We start from the raw sequence: 17,545 nt of genomic DNA, 5'->3' as shown, positions 1-17,545 counted from the left end.
ATGTCGTTCGGTGACCCCTAGTTCTTGTGTTGTGAGAAGGAGTAAATAACACTCCCTTATTTACTTTCTTCACACCAGCCATGATTTTATAGACCTCTATCATACCCCCCTTTAGTCATCTCTTCTCCAAGCTGAAAAGTCCCAGTCTTATTAACCTCTCCTCATATGGAAGCTGTTTCATACCCCTGATCATTTTTGTTGCCCTTTTCTGTACTTTTTCCAAAATCATGAGTCAGGCCTCAAATATCAAGATGTTGGCTTAAAAATCATCAGCTTTTTTAAAAAAGATGTTGGGTTCTTATTCATTGTTTTCTGGTGTCTAAACCTTTAGGTCACACTTGGTTCATATTTTCAAACTTTTCTCTGCCACCACGAGAGCCAGAAACTTTTGTAAAAAACCAAAGCTGAGATTCTAATGCACTCCCATGATTCCAGGAGCAGGGGCCTTAAGAAAAACTCCAAATATTGCGAGACGCATGATAAAATCATGAGAGTTGTCAACGCCACATTTAAAAGGTGCTTTCCTCCTGTCTCTAATGGGAATGGGAAGATTTCCAGGAAGACGAGCGATTTGGAATGCCTCGTTGAAACACAAAGCAAAATCCCTCTTCACAAGAGGGGGAAACACTTTAAGAACTGCCCCATAAAATTAAATCCTATCTGAGGGACTCTCTTTCCAAATGATTGAGATTTGGCAGCTCTGGAAATCACTGAACACTGAGAGAGAGAGAAGAGAGGTGGGGTGAAGGGTGGAGTGGGAGTTTCCCTGAGTCCCTCCCAAACCAATCCCTTCTAATCAGCCTCAGCTCAGTACATTCTTTGGTTTGCATATAGAGACGCACCCTCCGTCATGTCTCCTACCTAGCCGCTCGGTCTGACAGACCTGGATCCTGCCCTCGCACACTGGCCACCTTGGCAGCGTGTCCTACTAGTTAGCGCAGCCCAGGGCACTGGGAGTCAGGATTCCTGGTTCTGCTCCTGGCTTTACCACTGACGTAATCTGTGTAACCTTGGGCAAGTCCGTTCACCTCTCTGGTGAAGCCAAAGTGCAGAGACACGCACAAGAATGAAAAACGCGAGCGGAGAAGACAGTTCACCAGAGCTGTTGAACCCACACGGATGTAGGAGCTCGTGGAAGTGGGGTGGGGTTGGGGGTCTGAACGCAGGACATCAAGGAACGCTTGTGTTCCCAGACTGGCTCTTACAAACACTCCCTCTGTGTTTGAAAGATGCTTTATAAAGGCAAGATAGCAGCACGTCTACGCCCAGGCGCTTGCATTTGCACACTCAGGCAGCCTCACAAGCATGCCTAGGCCCGTGCACTCGCAGAGGTCACACTCACACACAACCTATGGCCACAGGCTCAGTCACTCCTCAGCCAGCTACTGCTCCTCACTGTGGCCAGGCAGGGCCCTGCCCACTTAATTTAATGAGAGGGTGACATCAGAGTCCTCCCTCTCGGAAGGGAGGGGGCCCATAATGCAACACGCAGGGAGACGTGGAAGCTGTGCTGCTGCTGGGGACAGAGGCTCTCCATTGTCAGCAAGAACAGAGCAGCTGTCAGGGGCCAGGCCGGGTCCCTGGGGCGGTGGTGAAGGGGCCCCGCCGCAGGACGGGTGTGAGGAGCTGTCACTGACTCTTCTGGGGGTGTGGGGGTGTGTGGGCGGGGTGTCCCTTTCTGCTGTGGCTCAGGTGCAAAGGGGGGGCTGCCCCTAACCCCTGCGGCAGGGGCACACAATGAGCTCCCAGGAGGATCAGTTCCAACAAGCAGCCCCTGCGCCAGCTGCCTCTTCGGCGGATGATGGCATGACCTGGTGGTACAAGTGGCTGTGCAGGATCGCCGGTGTCATCGGGGGCGTGTGTAAGTAGCCCTAAGGTCCTGCTTGCCGGATGCCCCTGGAATAACCTCCAGGGATGGGCCGTCCTGGGTCAGCGATGCTGATCTGTGCCCACCTGCCAGTGACTGGCGATGAAAGAAGGCTTAGGTCCTAGCAGCAATGGTCTCTCTGCCTGTCTGTCTAATCACAGCCAGACAAAGATCCAGAAGCACATTGTCTAGGTGCGGGAATCAGAGTGATTTTAACTGGAGCCTGCGTTGTGCACGCTTTGATTGTTTAACCCGCCTGGGCCTCATTGGGAAGCACTTTGGGATCCTGGGGGAGGAACGTCATTCTACACATAAATTATTACTCTTGTGCCAAATTGTGACATTTCCTCTTCAGGTGGAATGCTCCTGGGAGGCAATGGAAGCCGGGTGTGAGGCCCCGATCCTGCAACGTGTAGCAGGCAGAGGGATAGCACTTGGACTTTAAGGGGGCTCTGCATGGGCAAAGCAATCCGCATGCTGTTTGCAGGCTCGGGGGTTGGTTCATTGTTGTTACTGACCATTCCATGCTTCTGTGTTTCCACTTTTTCTTTTCCTTGCTGATCTCCTGGTTTCACAGTGGTTCTGTGTGTGTGTGTGTTTGCTTCTGTTATTACTAACCCACAAATAGAGACCCCAAAAGGATAAAATTGAGCCTTTTTTTTTAAATAAGGGATTTTATCTTTGAAACAAACAGAAGGGAGATGGCACAAAGCAGGAGAGCTGTGCTGGCTTGTTAATTACTTGCCCCTGAAATTAACAAGCTCCCATGGAAAGCGTCAAGGCAGTTCCACCAGGGATCATTGGGTCATATTGGGTTGTGCTGCTCCACGGTTTGACAAGATGAATAGATCTTAAAGCCAGAAGGGACTGTTACGATCACCGCGTCTGGCCTCCTGCATAGCGCAGGCCAGAGAATTCCACCGGGTGCCTGTTCCTGCATCGAGCCCATCACTTCTGGGGACGTGAGAGCGTGTCTCTTAGAAAGACGTTCACTTTTGATTTGTTCAGCGTGTGCTGTAACGTTGCATCCATTCCCGTTCTCTGTCTCCGCCTCCTCGGTTGGCTCTTGTTCTGGAGTTGGAGCGGGGGCGGCAGGTTTGCTACAGTTCCTTTTGTTAACCTGAGGATGTGCCAGGCTGGGGCTTCAGAACACGCTGCACAGCTGAGGCGCATGTTGGCAGCTGCATTTCTGGTGTGGTGAAAGGATGTAACAGAGTTGTTCCTACTGGGTGAAATTCACCTCAGTGCACAGCGCTTCTTGCAAGGCCCTCCCTACCTGGCATACAGTCAGGAAATTTGCTGAAGAGTCTCCCTAGGGCTGGGAGGGAGGAATCTACCTCACAGGGTGTGAGTGCTACCAGAGCTACCTGGAGGCTTCCACTCCAGCCTCAGTAGTTTCAGTGCAGCACACAGTCCTTGGCGAGCTGGGGTTTTTAGCAAAGGATGGTTGGGAGCCACAGAAATGCTCTGGGCTGAGGGTGCAGAGCTGTTATGTGCCACGGCCAGCATTGCCAACTTCAAGCCTTAAAAAAATCACCAGGGTGCTTTAAAAGTCATGAGATTGGGGAAAATAAGACATTGGGGTTCTTTTTCTTTGGCTTCTGAGCATTTAGGGCACACGCGGGTCATGTTTCCAACTTTTCTCTGCAACCAGGAGCACTCGAAATGTACTTGGTGTAAAAACATGAAAGCTGAGAGTCTCACCTAGTCACATGATTCCAGGTGCTGGGGCTGTCCGGCAAACATCAGATTTGGCAAGAGTGCGGTCAGGCTCTTGTGATCAGTAACAGTATTGCAAACAAACCAGGAAGGCCGGAAAATCAACGTATACACCTGATAGTTTCTTCTCCTTGTGATTTTGCCAGTGTAACAGAGCGCTGACTCACCAGGGCGGCACCTCCTGCTGGTCAGTCTGGGAATTAGCTCACTTCAGCTCTCGGAGCGCCCTCTGCTGGCCAGTGTCTCACCTGCCTCAGGCCCCCGTGCTCCTGGACCCCAGTGCTCTTTACCTTGGGATTCTGCCCCAGCAGCACCCCCACACTCTGGGTCTCCCCTCCCAGGGGAACCCCAACCCTCTATACCCACCTTGCCTCAGTGGCTACTGCCAGTCATCATTTAGCCCTCTTTCTCTGGGGCAAACTGCAGTCTGTAATAGCCACTCATCACTGGCCAGGGGGTAGGTCCAGCGGCCTCTGCCTATCCCAGGGCTGCCCCTCTTCAGCCCCGGTACCTCGTTAGACCCTAGACAAGGCCTCAGCCTGGGGAGTTGCCAGGCTTGTGCTCCCCAGCTCCTCTTGCCCTTCCCCAGCACTGCTCTGCTTGAGGTACCCTCTGCTCCCAGGCAGCCAGGCCTTTCTCACCACAGGCACCAACTTTCCCCCCGGCCCCGCCCCTCCCCCATTGGACCCCTCCCCAAATCCCCACCCTGGCCCCATCTCTTCCCCAAGCGCGTCGCGTTCCTCCTCCTTCTCCTCCCTCCCACTGCTTGCTGCGCGAAACAGCTGTTTCGTGGCACAAGCGCTGGGAGAGAGGGGGGAGAAGCAGGACTCGGCGGCACGCTCAGGGGAGGAGGCGGAGGTGAGCAGGGCTGGAGTGAGACTCTAACCCAGCTCCTCCCTTAGCCCTTCTTATCAGGGCCTGTGCCCTGATTAAGTGTGACCCCAGCTGTGGCCACTTCCCCATTCAGCCTACCTTTAACCTTGTTTTCCAGGAGCGGGGTAACTGCCCTGCTACAGCCAAGCAGGGAAAAAAGATGCTGAGCGATTCTTGGGCAAGTAGAGGCCAAAGTTAATGGCAGGTAACAGAAGGGACAATTCTCTGAATCCCACATACTAACAACGATGTCTTTTCAAAGAGCTTCATATCAGGGAAGCAAAATAACAGGAGGCAGGTTCCCAGAGTGCAGGGAGACAACACCATTTGCTACAGGACTCTGGACTGTATCTTTAGCCTTTGTGGGTCACTAGGAAATGGAACCAATTTATTCATATTTTAGTTAATTGTATCCAGGCTGCTAAAAAGAGAGAGAGTTTGTTCATAAAATGCCAGATTCATTCAATTACAAAAGGGGTTTGTATTGTAATGGTTTCAAATGCTAGCCTAGGGAGAGTCAGCGCCAGTGGAGCTGTGACTGCTGATACCTGAACTTAGCCCAAAATATATTAGAGACAGAACTGTCTAGTGGTTGGAGCAGGTGACTGGGGCTCAGGAAAGATGTGGACAAATTGGAGAAAGTCCAGAGAAGAGCAACAAAAATGATTAAAGGTCTAGAAAACATAAGCTATGAGGGAAGATTGAAAAAACTGGGGTTGTTTAGTCTGGAGAAGAGGGGACATGATCAGTTTTCAAGACCATAAAAGGTTACAAAGAGGAGGGAGAAAACTGTTCTCCTTATCCTCTGAGGATAGGACAAGAAGCAATGGGCTTAAATTGCAGCAAGGCCAGTTTAGGTTGGACATTAGGAAAAACTTCCTAACTGTCAGGGTGTTTAAGCACTGGAATAAATTGCCTAGGGAGGTTGTGGAGTCTCCATCACTGGAGATTTTTAAGAGCAGGTTAGACAAACACCTGCCAGGGATGGTCTAGATAATGCTTAGTCCTGCCATGAGTGCAGGGGACTGGACTAGATGACCTCTCGAAGTCCCTTCCAGTCCTATGATTCTATGAATTATAGAGGAGTGAATTCTTTTGCTAAGAGTTCATTTTAGCTCCATGTTCGCTGTGTGCTTCTTTGTGATTCAGCAAATTAGTTAATTGAATAAGCACCAGACCTGTCCATCTTCCACACCACAAATCCCAGCAGACATTTTCATAATTGAAAAGCTCCCCTGTGGCCTTGAACTGGAAAAGAAATCTTGACTGACAGCTGTTTGTTTCTGTTGGCTACTAAGGAAGGCATTGATAAGAGTGAGGGAACGGTTTTGTCACTGGTGTTGTTACACTGAGGGTTAAAACAATCTCTTGCTTAGCTGAGAGTCGTATGGAGGCATTCTGCTGTCAGGTTTGTTTTGGGGGTGGGTCCTCATAACAAGAACCCCCAAATCATTATTGTTTTTTTAAATGTATTCCAAGAAGTTATTAGCCCTGGTGTGTAGGCCAAATTTGTGCTTGGATTATAGCATTCTGCCCTCTAAGTTCTCTCTATGGTTTCAGCTGAATGTGTGATCTTCCTAAATTTCCTACACTGTCGTGTAGTGTGTGTTGTTGTGAGTGGTGAATATCAGCCTCTGTGTTCCACCCCAGAGGAAGTTGTGTTTCCGTGGTGGGTGAAGTGATCCCTGTATATAACAGGTCTATCAGTTTGAAAGTGCTTTCGGATGACAGCTGCTATGTGACTCTTAAGTGGTTCCTACTTATGATAATCACGCACTTTCTTATGGGCAGTGTGAGTGCCTGAAGCCCTGGGTTTAACTGCCCACCTCCCCTGCTCACAAGCTGATGCTTTTATCTGCTAAGATGTATCAAGGACAAGCAGTAGAGCTGTCTATGCCCTGTCTTTGTGCCAGCAGCTGGTCCCACTAGCCCTGCCTGGAGCTCTGGTTCCAGTGGGAGCGCACGCAGGCCTCACCAGCGGATAGTTTAGGAAGAATTGAATAAAGAATCTCCTGAACCCTGCAGGCTGTTTCCATTTCCTGTTAGTGCATGTATCCTTAGGGAATAGGGCACTGGACTGAGCCTCAGAAGACCTGGGTGCTGGACCTGGCTGATACCTCTGTTGTAAAGCAGCACTAGATAAGAGTTATTATTATTTCTCCTTTGTCTTTTCTTCTCTCCGGCTGACCTCTCGCACTGAGTCTTCATTTTCTTTGGAATGCGTTAATCTCCTTGAAATACCCCTGATGGACCTTTTTAGAAAATCATACTGCTTAGTGTTTCCCAAAGGGTGGGCTCCAGTGGCCGAGCACAGGAAGTCCTGAGTTCTCACTGTGATAGTTCAGTGGGTGAGTTTGGGCAAGTCCTGAGTTCACACTGGGTAAGTTTGGGCAAGTCACTTTGCCACCCCGTGCCTCAGTTTCCCCATATGTGGAAGTCCTGAGTTCTCACTGTGATAGTTCAGTGGGTGAGTTTGGGCAAGTCCTGAGTTCACACTGGGTAAGTTTGGGCAAGTCACTTTGCCACCCCGTGCCTCAGTTTCCCCATATGTGGAAGGTGCTAATTATACTGGGTTTTAAGGGTTCATTAATGATTGCTTTAAAAACTCCCCCACGTTGCTCTCTGTTTTCTAAGATGAGGTACAACCACACAAGACACACCACAGGCAGGGCAATGACCCAGGTAGACTCTAATCTATGGAAATCCTTAACACTGAGTAGGCCACAGCTTTCAAATACAGAGAGACACCAGTCATTTGCATTGCATGGGTTAAAAAACCCCAGCAGCCTCTATACTAACCTTTAGAGACCCTATTTTAGCTGGAGTTTTGTTTAGTATTGTTATTTCTTATTGAGCCAGCCGCTGGCTCTGTCCTACGCGCGCCGGCCATGCAGCCCCTCCTCCACACCTGGGCTCTGGTTACCCTGGGCATAAAGGCAGCCTCTTATTGTTAGTTGAGGAGACTGGCTGTATCGAATGCAGGTGACACTTTGCAAGTTTAATGAGCTGCTAGGTAAATGCACGCACTCCAGGCTCACAAACTGCTGGCTGCCTTCTTTTCTTGCATTCCCTACTCAAGGCCTCGTGGGTTATTGTGGGGCTTGCTTGGTCAAACAACTGCTTCCATATCTGCAGAAAGACGGCCAGGTTCTGCTCTGAGTTCCACCCAGGTCTGCCCAGAGTAGCTCCGGATAAGTCCCTACGACTCCAGAGGAGTCACTCTGAATTGACAGCGCTGTAGACGAGAGAGGGATTTGGCCCATTTGTCAGTTCTTGTTTCTGCCTTCGGTTCGCTGCAGACTGCAGCTATTTTTTCGTTTCACTGTTTACTTCTTGCCAAAGATGCTGCCGTTGGAAGGCCGTGCTGCCGGCAGGTAGCTTGTTGTTTACCTCGGGGCCAGTTACACGTGACTCGAGATCCTTCAGCAAATAAAAGCAGAGGCTCCCTTAAAATGACTTAATTTGAAAGCAAACACACTGGGGTTTGGTATAGCCCTGAATGCTGGTAGAAACACAAGCCTGAAGGACGAGTGTCCTGAGCCAAAGGCACCCTGTGTTCTTGTCTTAGCCAAATTCGGAGTAGAGCCTATCTCCTAAATCCCAATCATTCTGGCCATTATCTCTCTCCTTCAGTGTGGATTGGTCTGTGTAGTTGTTATTCATATCATAGTAGTGGCTACAGGTGACAATTGAAATCAGGGCCCTATTGTGCTAGGTGCTGTACATACAAGTAATGAGAGGTAATCCCTGATCTGGAGAGTTTAAATACAGGCTGAAGCGGGAAAGCACAGGTGCAGAGACTTGCCCAAGGTCACACAGCAGGTCAGTGACAGAGCCAGGATTTAAACCCAGATCTCCTACCTGCCAAGCCAGTGCCCTGGCCACTAGATCATGCTGCCACCTCTATGTGCGTCGTGGTTTATTTTTCACATGAATTAAAATCAATCTCTTTGCTTTTAAGCCTGCGCACTTGCTGGCCTTTGGAACTGCGTGACCATCAACCCCCTGAACATAGCGGCTGGGGTGTGGATGATGTAAGTACGCTTGTTCTTCCCTCTTTGCCCCAGCGCTGCTGGTCTCGACTTTGGAATCACCATTTAGCAGCGGCAGGCGATAGAGCTGCGCTTTGTGGGCAAATAACTCGGCGCTCGCGTTTTGTAATGGCCGCCTACCGCTGCAAGAGATCACTGTCTGTCTCATGGGACGTGAGGCAGCTGGCTTAGCCTAGTGTCCTGATCTTCCCCGATCTTGCCGTCTGCAGCTATCAGGAGACTCTGATCCAGAAGAAAACAGGGGCATCCTGCATGCAAATAAGCAGGGTCCCTTCCTGAAACGCTGCTGGCTGCAGATGTCTTACAGGCTTCTACGTCTGCTGCCGCAAAGCTCGTGCGCAAATCCTGGTGATCACTAAGGATTTACCCAGCAAGGCTTCGGGCCGGATATGGCTTGAAGTAGCTGCTGTGGTGACCTGAACTGCCCCAGTGATACGTGGGGAGTAGGCAGTAAGTGTGTAACCTGCCACTCGTGGAGGGGATGGGCAGCAGGAGATTAACAGGAGTGTAAGGTCAAGTGTGTGTGGACTGGGCATTTTCACCCAGTTTGGACCAACCTACGCTCCACGTGTAACTTACGCCCCCATTTACGTCGCTGCTGAGCTAGGCTTTCAGGGCAGGCTCCTCGGCTGTGCTAGGCTCATGCTCCGTGTAACTGGGGGGGGGGGCGGTGTCTCTCACTTGCCCTGCCTAGCTTGGTTCATCAGGGTCATTCCCCTGTCTCAGGATTGCTGGAGTGCACTTCACTGGCTCCATGCTACCCTGGCGGTCCCTGTGTGAAAGGGGGAGTCCCACGTGGCCAGTTCAACTGGACTGTTGGCCACTGGAGCGGGGGAGGAGGCAGAATCCGGCCCCATGTAATAAAATCTCTCTGACTGTTAAGAATCGGAGTTGTTTGGATCATTGGCAGACGCGTGAATGGGACCCCGACTGTGAGAATCGAGTTCCCTCTCCGGAGCGTGCTGATGGGTTAACTCTCTTTTGCTTTGTTTTGAAGGTTAAATGCCTTTATCCTGTTCCTGTGTGAAGCTCCATTCTGCTGCCAGTTTATCGAATTTGCAAACGCGGTGTCTGCGCGGGCGGATAAGCTGCGGCCATGGCAAAAAGCCGCCTTCTACTGTGGGTAAGGACTGGTGGCCGGCTCCAGCTGTGGGCCGGCGGGGGGAGGCTGGCAGAGGGCTTGGACGGCCGGTTTAGTGGACTTTGGCCCTGATTGGTGGGTTTGGTGGCCTGTGATATACGGACGAGAGGATCTGGTGGTCCCTTTCGGCCTTGAACGCTAGGGGTTACGTCCACACTGCACCTGGAAGCAGCCTCCCAGCCCAGGCAGACAGACTCATGCTAGCTTCACTCGAACTAGCGCACTAAGAAGAGCAGCGTAGAGGTTGCCGCCCTGCTAGCGGCTCAGACTAGCCACCTGAGATCGGACCCAGGGGGTCAGGCAGGCTTGGACTTGGGTGGCTAGCCAGAGCCATTGTCCCTATTGTGCTGAGTGCTGGACAGAACCAGGAAATAGACCATCCCTGTCCTGGAGGATTTGAAATTACACCAGTCTCAGGGAGGTCATTATCAGGCCCTTGAGCTTTTCAGTCTGTGAACCTCAGGTACATTAAGGACAAAGCCCTGAGGAAGGGGCACTGCCTAGCCGCGCCAGCCCAGGAAGGGACTGTGCTCACGATTTCTGCCCTGCTTCCAGGGGGAAATAGTGTGAGCAGCAGCTGATCACTGCCCACCCTGTGCCAGCCCCGCTGCACTGGCTGGCCTGTGGGTGGAAGAGCCAAGGTTCTGCCCAATCCTGTGAGGAGGGGGATGTGCCAGACTCAGCAGGAATCAAGGCAGAATTTGACCCTTAGTGGAGAGGTCAGCCCAGGGTGTCACAGAGAGCACGTGCATTGCTTCCAGGGGAATGGAAGAGTGCAGCCACTCCCAGCTGGTAGGAACAGGGGCCTGCATTGGGTAGGGGTCTACTGAAATCGCAGAGAAATCACACCATTTTCATGGGTTGTTCATGGCATAAATAGCAAATTTTGCGGAGATGTTACTCAAAAAAACCCCACCGTTATTTCTTCACAGCATTTCTCAAGCTAGGGCCCGGGCCCCAGGGCCGGCTCTAGGCACCAGCAAAACAAGCTGGTGCTTGGGGCGGCACATTTTTAGGGGCGGAATGGCCGGCGCCAGAATGCCGCCCCTAAAAATGTGCCCCGGCCGCCCTAGCTCACCTCCGCTGCTGCTGCCACGGTGCGCGAAACAGCTGATTCCCGCGCCACTACTCGTCCTCCCTCCCAGGCTCTCAAACCTGGGATGGGGGGAGACTCCGAGTGGCCGCGGCGTGGCGCCGCTTCTCCCCCTCCCTTCCTCCCTCCCTCCCTCCTAGGCTTGAGAGCCTGGGGGGAGGAGGCAGGGCTGGGGATTTGGGGAAGGGGCGGAGTTGAGGCAGGGCTGGGGGTGGGGTAATTAAAGAATGGGGGGGGGGGGACGGCCAAAATTGTTTTTGCTTTGGGCGGCAAAAATCCTAGCGCTGGCCCTGCCGGGCCCAGAAGGGGGTCGCAAGCCTATTAGGGGTTGTGGTAATGCCACCCTCACTTTTCCACTGCTGCTGGCGGGTGGCACTACCTTCGGAGCTGGGTGCCGGGCAGCAGCTGCCACTTGCCGCTCTGCTTTCACAGCTGTGCGTCTGGAGACCAGATTTCACGGGGGAGACCAGATTTCACAGTCCATGACATGATTTTCACAGCTGCGGATTTGGTAGACCCCTAATTATGGGTCCGAGTTTGAATGTTCGTGTGAGCCAGAGGCTTAAAGCATGACTAAGAGAATAAATTAGAAAGAAGACTTGTCTGGGTTAAAGGTGTAGTGACCCTGGAAATACCCGCTCTATTTTGGGAACTAGAGAAAGCATGATTCATTGGAAATCATGTGCAGGCTGTAGCCCTCAGCCGGCCTTTTCGGTCTTTGGTGAAGATCCAGTAACCGGCAGTACTTCAGTTGTTTGCAATAGTGTAGAGAAAGACAGGCTTCCCGAAGTTTGTTTGTCAGAGCTTTCTCCTTCCCCCTTTTGAGTTACACCATGATGGGCAGGAGTCTCCCAGGCCTGGGTCTGATGTAGGTATTTTGGGCAGTGTTTGTAGCTGTATTGCTGTCGGGATAGAGAAGACAAGCATGCACTGACGTTGTGGATGAAATGAACACCAAGCGACCTTTGAACTAATAAAGAAACACTTGTGTGCAAACTGAGTCATGGGAACTCTTAGTAAACCTACTAGGGAAGTAATTTCCAACACAGGCGGAGAGGGAAGCCCCTTGGGATTGTTTCATAGCTGACGTTGTCTCTCTCCCCCAGCATGGCCGTGTTTCCAGTCATACTCAGTCTGACGCTGACCACGTTACTGGGAAATGCTATCGCTTTTGCAACAGGAGTGCTGTACGGCTTGTCAGCGCTTGGCAAAAAGTAAGGGAGAAAGCGCTTTATTTCACGTACAGTACAGGGGTGGGGCTGGCCCTGCGACACTGACTCTCTGCAGCAGAGCCATTTGGCTTCAGCGGGGCTGCTGGGACGCTGGGCAGTCAGTGTGGTGAGACTGGGCCCTGCGTGGGTGGTATTTAATTATACCTGCAGCAGTCGAGGTTCATGCAAACAATTTGTGTGGCAGGATTTGGGGGCTAGGAGTGCTTCATGGAGAGCATATCTTAAGAAAGCTAATGTCTTTCTGAGCACACTAGGAGAGCCAGGGTCAGAGCGTCCTTGTAATGGGGTGCATACATTCACTGCTGGGGCGCCTCCTTGGGGCTGGGGATTAACTCTCGCTGCGTCTGGTGCCATTTTCCATAGATTGCTTGCACTGTGGCCTCTCTCTCTGGGACTTGGGGTCCCTCTTCGTGACTCAGCCCTCTGGCTGGATCATGATTTAGTCCTCCCCTTCCAGGGGGTCAAAGTCCCACTGGACAAGCTGTCTATGTGCGATGTCAGGCAGTCTTCCAGGCCCAGAGGCTGGTAGGGGGACCACCTGCTACTCTGAGTTCCAGCCCAGGGACGCTGTGTCTTGCAACCACGGTCTACTTAAATTCAGACTGTTCCTGTTTCCCTGAGCTCCTTCCTCCCTCACTTCTCTGTCTCCGGGCCCACCTCTGGGTTTGCCAACTTGAGCTTCGTACGCTCCCTGTGGCTCCTTGCCAGTCTCTGAAGTCCAGGGTGAGATTCCAGGGCTTAATTTACCCCCTACAACGCCTCCTCATCCCTAGACAACTCCCTTTCTCTGTAGGGAGCGACTGCACAACTGCTCCCTGTGGCCTCCTCTTGTGCTCAACTTCCTGGCTTTGTACATGCCCAGCCGGGCTTCATCTCCAGCCTTGGTGCTCCTCCAGGTGCAGCTTACAAAGTTAATTGGCCCTTTTTAACCTGCTCAGGCCTCGTGTGGGGTGGACACCCCCGTTACAGCCACAAACTCACACTGTGGGAGCTTGCACCGTACCAATTAAGAATTTTCCCAGCACGTGTCAGCAAGTTTTTAAAGGGACCCTTTTGGGTTTGGAATCTTGTGGGTGTGTTTAGAAATCTCCTTGCCTGTATTACTCACCAGGCTTTATACGATTAAAGCAGAATTTTGTCCCTCTGATTTTCTTTTATGCTGTTCGTTTGCTTTCTGCAACCCAAAGGAAATTCCCATCAGCTTCACTTTAACATTTCTGGTTAGTTTCATTTTCTGGTGCTCGTGTGCTAAGCCGGCATTTGTGGTGCAAATGCTGCTGGAGAACGTTTACGTCCCCACGAGAAAACACGTTTTCACTGGCATTACATGAAAATCCCGGCCAAGAGCAGTTCTCAGGGGCCCAGGCTCTGTAAACTTCTGCCTTTTGTTGTTTACAAAACTTCAGTTGTGGAGCTAAATCGCCCAGGCTGAGATGACGGCAAATCCCAGCCCCAAAGCTAGATCTATTCAGTTGGGGTTAGATTCTGCAACTGATCAGGTCAATAGTAAAACACCCACTGATTCCAGTGGGAGCAGGCTTAAGTGCCTAAGAAGTCAGTAGCGGGTGATTCCTTTCATTCCCAGTCCTCCTCACCTCCCTGTCGTACCTTGTTGACTGTTGAGTTTTTCACCGTAGTTATTATTTACTCTTTGGATTCCGGTAGCCCCAAGAGGTCCCACTCTGGATCAGGGCTGCCTTGTGCTAGGTGCTGCACACACAGCCTTGCCCCCGAATAGCTTGTGTTCTAATGCTGTCCCTTCTCTCTGCAGAGGGGATGCCATTTCCTATGCAAGAATCCAGCAACAGCAGAAGCAAGCGGATGAGGAGAAGCTAACGGGGACTCTGGAGGGGCAGGCGCTGTAGAATTCCCTCCTGGGCGACCCTCGTGCGGAGCCACTTTCTGCCGACACTGAGACTCTAAAAACGCAGTGGAAATCCGTTCTGACACGAATCTGATCACTCTTCTATCAATTCCTTGGTGAACTTTCCAAACACTGCAGCAACTAGAATTCCAAGGGGCAAGAGGTGACACTTTGCTCTCCAAAATAACCTCGAAAGAGCCTCAAATGGAGGCTTCTCAGTCTGTGAGTATTGCACATTGCAACTGGAAGACGCAGGTTTCACTGGGAAGAAGCCTCTTGCGTGATTAGCTGCCCTGCCCAGCCCAGGTTATGCCCAGCACCAAAGATCTGAAAATCCCTTTTTGCCACCAGGTGTGTGTGTGACTTAAATCTCAGCTGACTCTTCAAGTGCTGCTTAACCAAGCTGATAGTATGTACCCATTCCTCAGCAAGGTCCCTGGTTCACCATGGGGGATCGTGATGTACAGTGGGGTTTTTGCTGGAGAACATGTAGTGGGCCACGATTTCACTTGGGGGCTAGTCTGGGAATTGCCTGAGAAGAGATGGAAGATGTACCAGGAGCCCTGCGTTATGGATTCCTGGCCGCTGGAAGGTGAATTAGGAACACTGGGCAAGCTCTTACCCTCCCAACTGAGATGCTTTCTCCCCTTTCCAGAGTGCACTATGGGGCCAGTTCCTGGTCCCACTGAAGTGATTGGGAGGTTGCCCATTGGCCCTGGCTTTTTGTGCATTACAAGTCTTTAGTGGTGCTCTGTGGTACAGATTTTTAAGGGTGTACTATGCTAATCTTGGGTGTAATGATATACAGTAATGCAGATGCTTGAATGGATTGTGTTAGGAACTAATTGATCCTTGGTGTTGCTTTATTGTAGGGTTTTAGATGAGGGGCAGTTAGGTCAGGAATTACTGCCATGCAGCAAAACACCTTTGACAGCACAAAAGTAACTTAAGACAATAACAAACCCTCCAGAGACCTGATCGGAAGCCGACAGAAGTTAATGGAGAGACTCCCACAATCTTGAATGGATTTTGGGTCAGGTCCTATACGTGTAAAGCACAACCTCCACATCCCTCTGAGTATAGCTGCAGGCAGCGGCTGCGTTGTACAGAGGACTTGAACCAGATCAGCTCCTCGGTTTGTCTCCGTAGGGATTTTTTCCTTTCTTTTCCTGTTACCACTCACCCTTTCCCTGGAGGAAAAGGGGAGTCAGAATTTCTTTCCCTCAGCAGAAATGAGGGTAACATTCCTTGAGCGGAGCAGGATTTTGCTAGTCCTGTCCATTTAAACTGTGACATACGGTAACCGGTATGAAGGAAGGTCCCTTGCTCAGGTGCCCAGATTAGGTGCGCTTTCTCCTACTGCCTCTCCATGCAGAGTCAGTACCTACGGATGTGGGACATGTTCTTTTTTTCTGTCCCGCACCAACATTAGCATTTAGGCTCATGCCAAAAATCCGGTGGCTTGCAGCCCCCCATATTGCTGCTGCGTGGGCAGGTGGCACGCTTTTCCCTGCAACGTTGGGATGCCTCAGATCTGGGAAGCGTTCTACGCTGCATCCGCCTGGGAACATTTGCTTAGGATTCTCTAAGATGAACCAACTCACTTTATACCCTGGAATTTGTGTCCTGCTCTCATAATGCTCTTACACCCCCCATCTCCCCCAGCCCTATCATCATGTGTCGCCGAGAGGGTACCCTGGCAGGCCGCAGTGCTCTTGCACAGAGTCAAGTGCATTTGTTGCATCCAGCAGCAAGGACACTGCCAGCCCACTCCAGCTCATATTGTTCTCCCCTAGTTCACTTTTCTATCCCAAGTTGCTGCTCCTTTAAAGAGGCCGTGCTCGCGAGTGGACCCTCTGCCTAGTCCAGCTAGACACTACATACTGTTTGCAGCTGTTGCCTCCAATAGCATGCTTTGCGACTGTTTGATTTCCTTTTACACTGTGAAAGTAAAGGCCTCATCCTGTCCTGGAGCCACTAGACAAAGTGCAGCTAAAAATAACATTAGCTCTAACCTGGTGCCTTGGAACTTGAGCCCAGATTCTGCACTCTGAGTAATCCAGATTAATTCCACTGAGCTCAGCGGATGACTCTGGCGTTACAGTGGTTTAGCTGAGAGCAAAATGTGGCTCTTAGCTCGCAGAAGAAAAAGGCAACATAATAGCTTTGTGGGTTTTAACAAGCTATAACTGTACACTACACTTGAGAAGTCTTACGCATCCTACAGGTGTAACCAAATGAATTCAACTGTTCGTCACTTCCTGTTTTACCCTGCTGCTGTGCACTCTTAAACTGCTGCCGGGCGCTACCCCAGAGGTGGCTTCATTTTAAAGCAGGGCTTGAGGATTCTCGGTGGTGCAGTTTTGGGATCTTCCTGGCAGGAAAAAAAAAGGCTCTTTAGTAATTAACATGCATCTTACCCGCTTTCTACTTGGGCATACAGGCTCTGCTCCTGCTCCTGTTCAGCTCAGTGGTGAAACTCCCATTGACAACGTGGTGCAGGATCAAATCCACATTCACCAGTTTTGTACTGGATGGACTACAGAACTCGCTTCTTCTATATAACATTCTACATACAGGGGCGGCTCTATGTATTTTGCCACCCCAAGCACGGCAGTCAGGCAGCCTTCGGCGGCATGCCTGCGGGACGTCCGCCGATCCCGCGGCTTCGGCGTACCCGCCACAGAATTACCGCTGAAGCCGCGGGACCAGCAGACCTCCCGCAGGCATGCTGCCAAAGGCAGCCTGACTGCCATCCTCACAGCAGCCAGCAGGCTGCCCCCTGCGGCTTGCCGCCCCAGGCATGCGCTTGGTGCGCTGGTGCCTGGAGCTGCCCCTGCTACATAAACTGTGCCCTAATCACATTCTCTGTTTGATTCTCTTCTGGAGGGTATGGATCATTCTCTAAGTCCAGTTCCCTCTTTTCTCAACACTGACCCCTACACTCTCTTCTGATCATAGGTTTACACTGAATTTATGGTTTTGTTTTACACAGTTGCTTTTTGTTCTGGTTGAGAAGTGGAAGAATAATTTATTTGGGGGTATTTAAGTATTTCTGCTGGGACTGTTCTCACTGGACACAGAAGGAAACGCTGTTTAACAGAGGACAGTGTTTCGCCGTAGTTCAAGGGAATGTTTCGTTTCATTTCAGGTGTCTCTCTGGGCAAAGAGAGGAGCGCTAGCTACTGTAAGAAAATGCTCTGAAAGATTTCACCTTTAGAGTAAGGTGCTGTTCATTACACACCCAGGAGAGGGATTTACCAACCAGCTGACCTGTCGCCTTCCAGCCGCAGAGTCAGTGTGTGTTCACAGTTTGGCTGACACATGTTAACAACAATCCGGTTCAGATACAGTTGTGGCTAGCACAGATCCTATAGTCACTGAAGTCAGTGGCAAAACTTCACTGACCTCAGTGTGAGCAGGGTTGAGCCCTGTCTTGTGGAAAAATCAGGCTGCTGGTTTGATTTTGCTGGAAGGCATTAGTGTGCGTATTGTAGAGCGAGCTGATGGGGCCGCCAAAGGTTATTGGGGCCAAAGCCTCAGCTGGTGCAAATTGCTGTCACTCCATTAAAGTCAAAGGAGCTGTGCAGATTTATACCGGCCGAGACTGTAGCCCAGCGGTTCTCAAACTTTTGTCCTGGTGACATGACAAGCCTCTGAGTGTGACCTCCCCTTATACATTAAAACCACTTTTTAATATATTT

At 51.0% G+C, this 17,545-nt stretch overlaps 1 protein-coding gene across 1 annotated transcript; it reads left to right on the top strand.

Annotated features, from left to right (window-relative positions):
- The first annotated feature begins 1,506 nt into the window (after positions 1–1,506).
- On the top strand, positions 1,507–16,003 carry CACFD1 (calcium channel flower domain containing 1). Its single transcript, XM_054007898.1, has 5 exons — positions 1,507–1,861; positions 8,421–8,493; positions 9,509–9,634; positions 11,852–11,959; positions 13,749–16,003. Exons 1-5 carry the CDS (start codon positions 1,738–1,740, stop codon positions 13,840–13,842), a joined length of 525 nt encoding a protein of 174 aa, XP_053863873.1. The 5' UTR covers positions 1,507–1,737; the 3' UTR covers positions 13,843–16,003.
- The last annotated feature ends 1,542 nt before the right edge of the window (positions 16,004–17,545 follow it).

The sequence above is a fragment of the Malaclemys terrapin genome, chromosome 17, assembly GCF_027887155.1.
Source record: "Malaclemys terrapin pileata isolate rMalTer1 chromosome 17, rMalTer1.hap1, whole genome shotgun sequence".
In the NCBI taxonomy this organism is placed as follows: Eukaryota; Metazoa; Chordata; order Testudines; family Emydidae; genus Malaclemys; species Malaclemys terrapin.
Note: the sequence above shows the minus strand (reverse complement) of the source record. Positions and strands in the feature narration are given on the sequence as shown.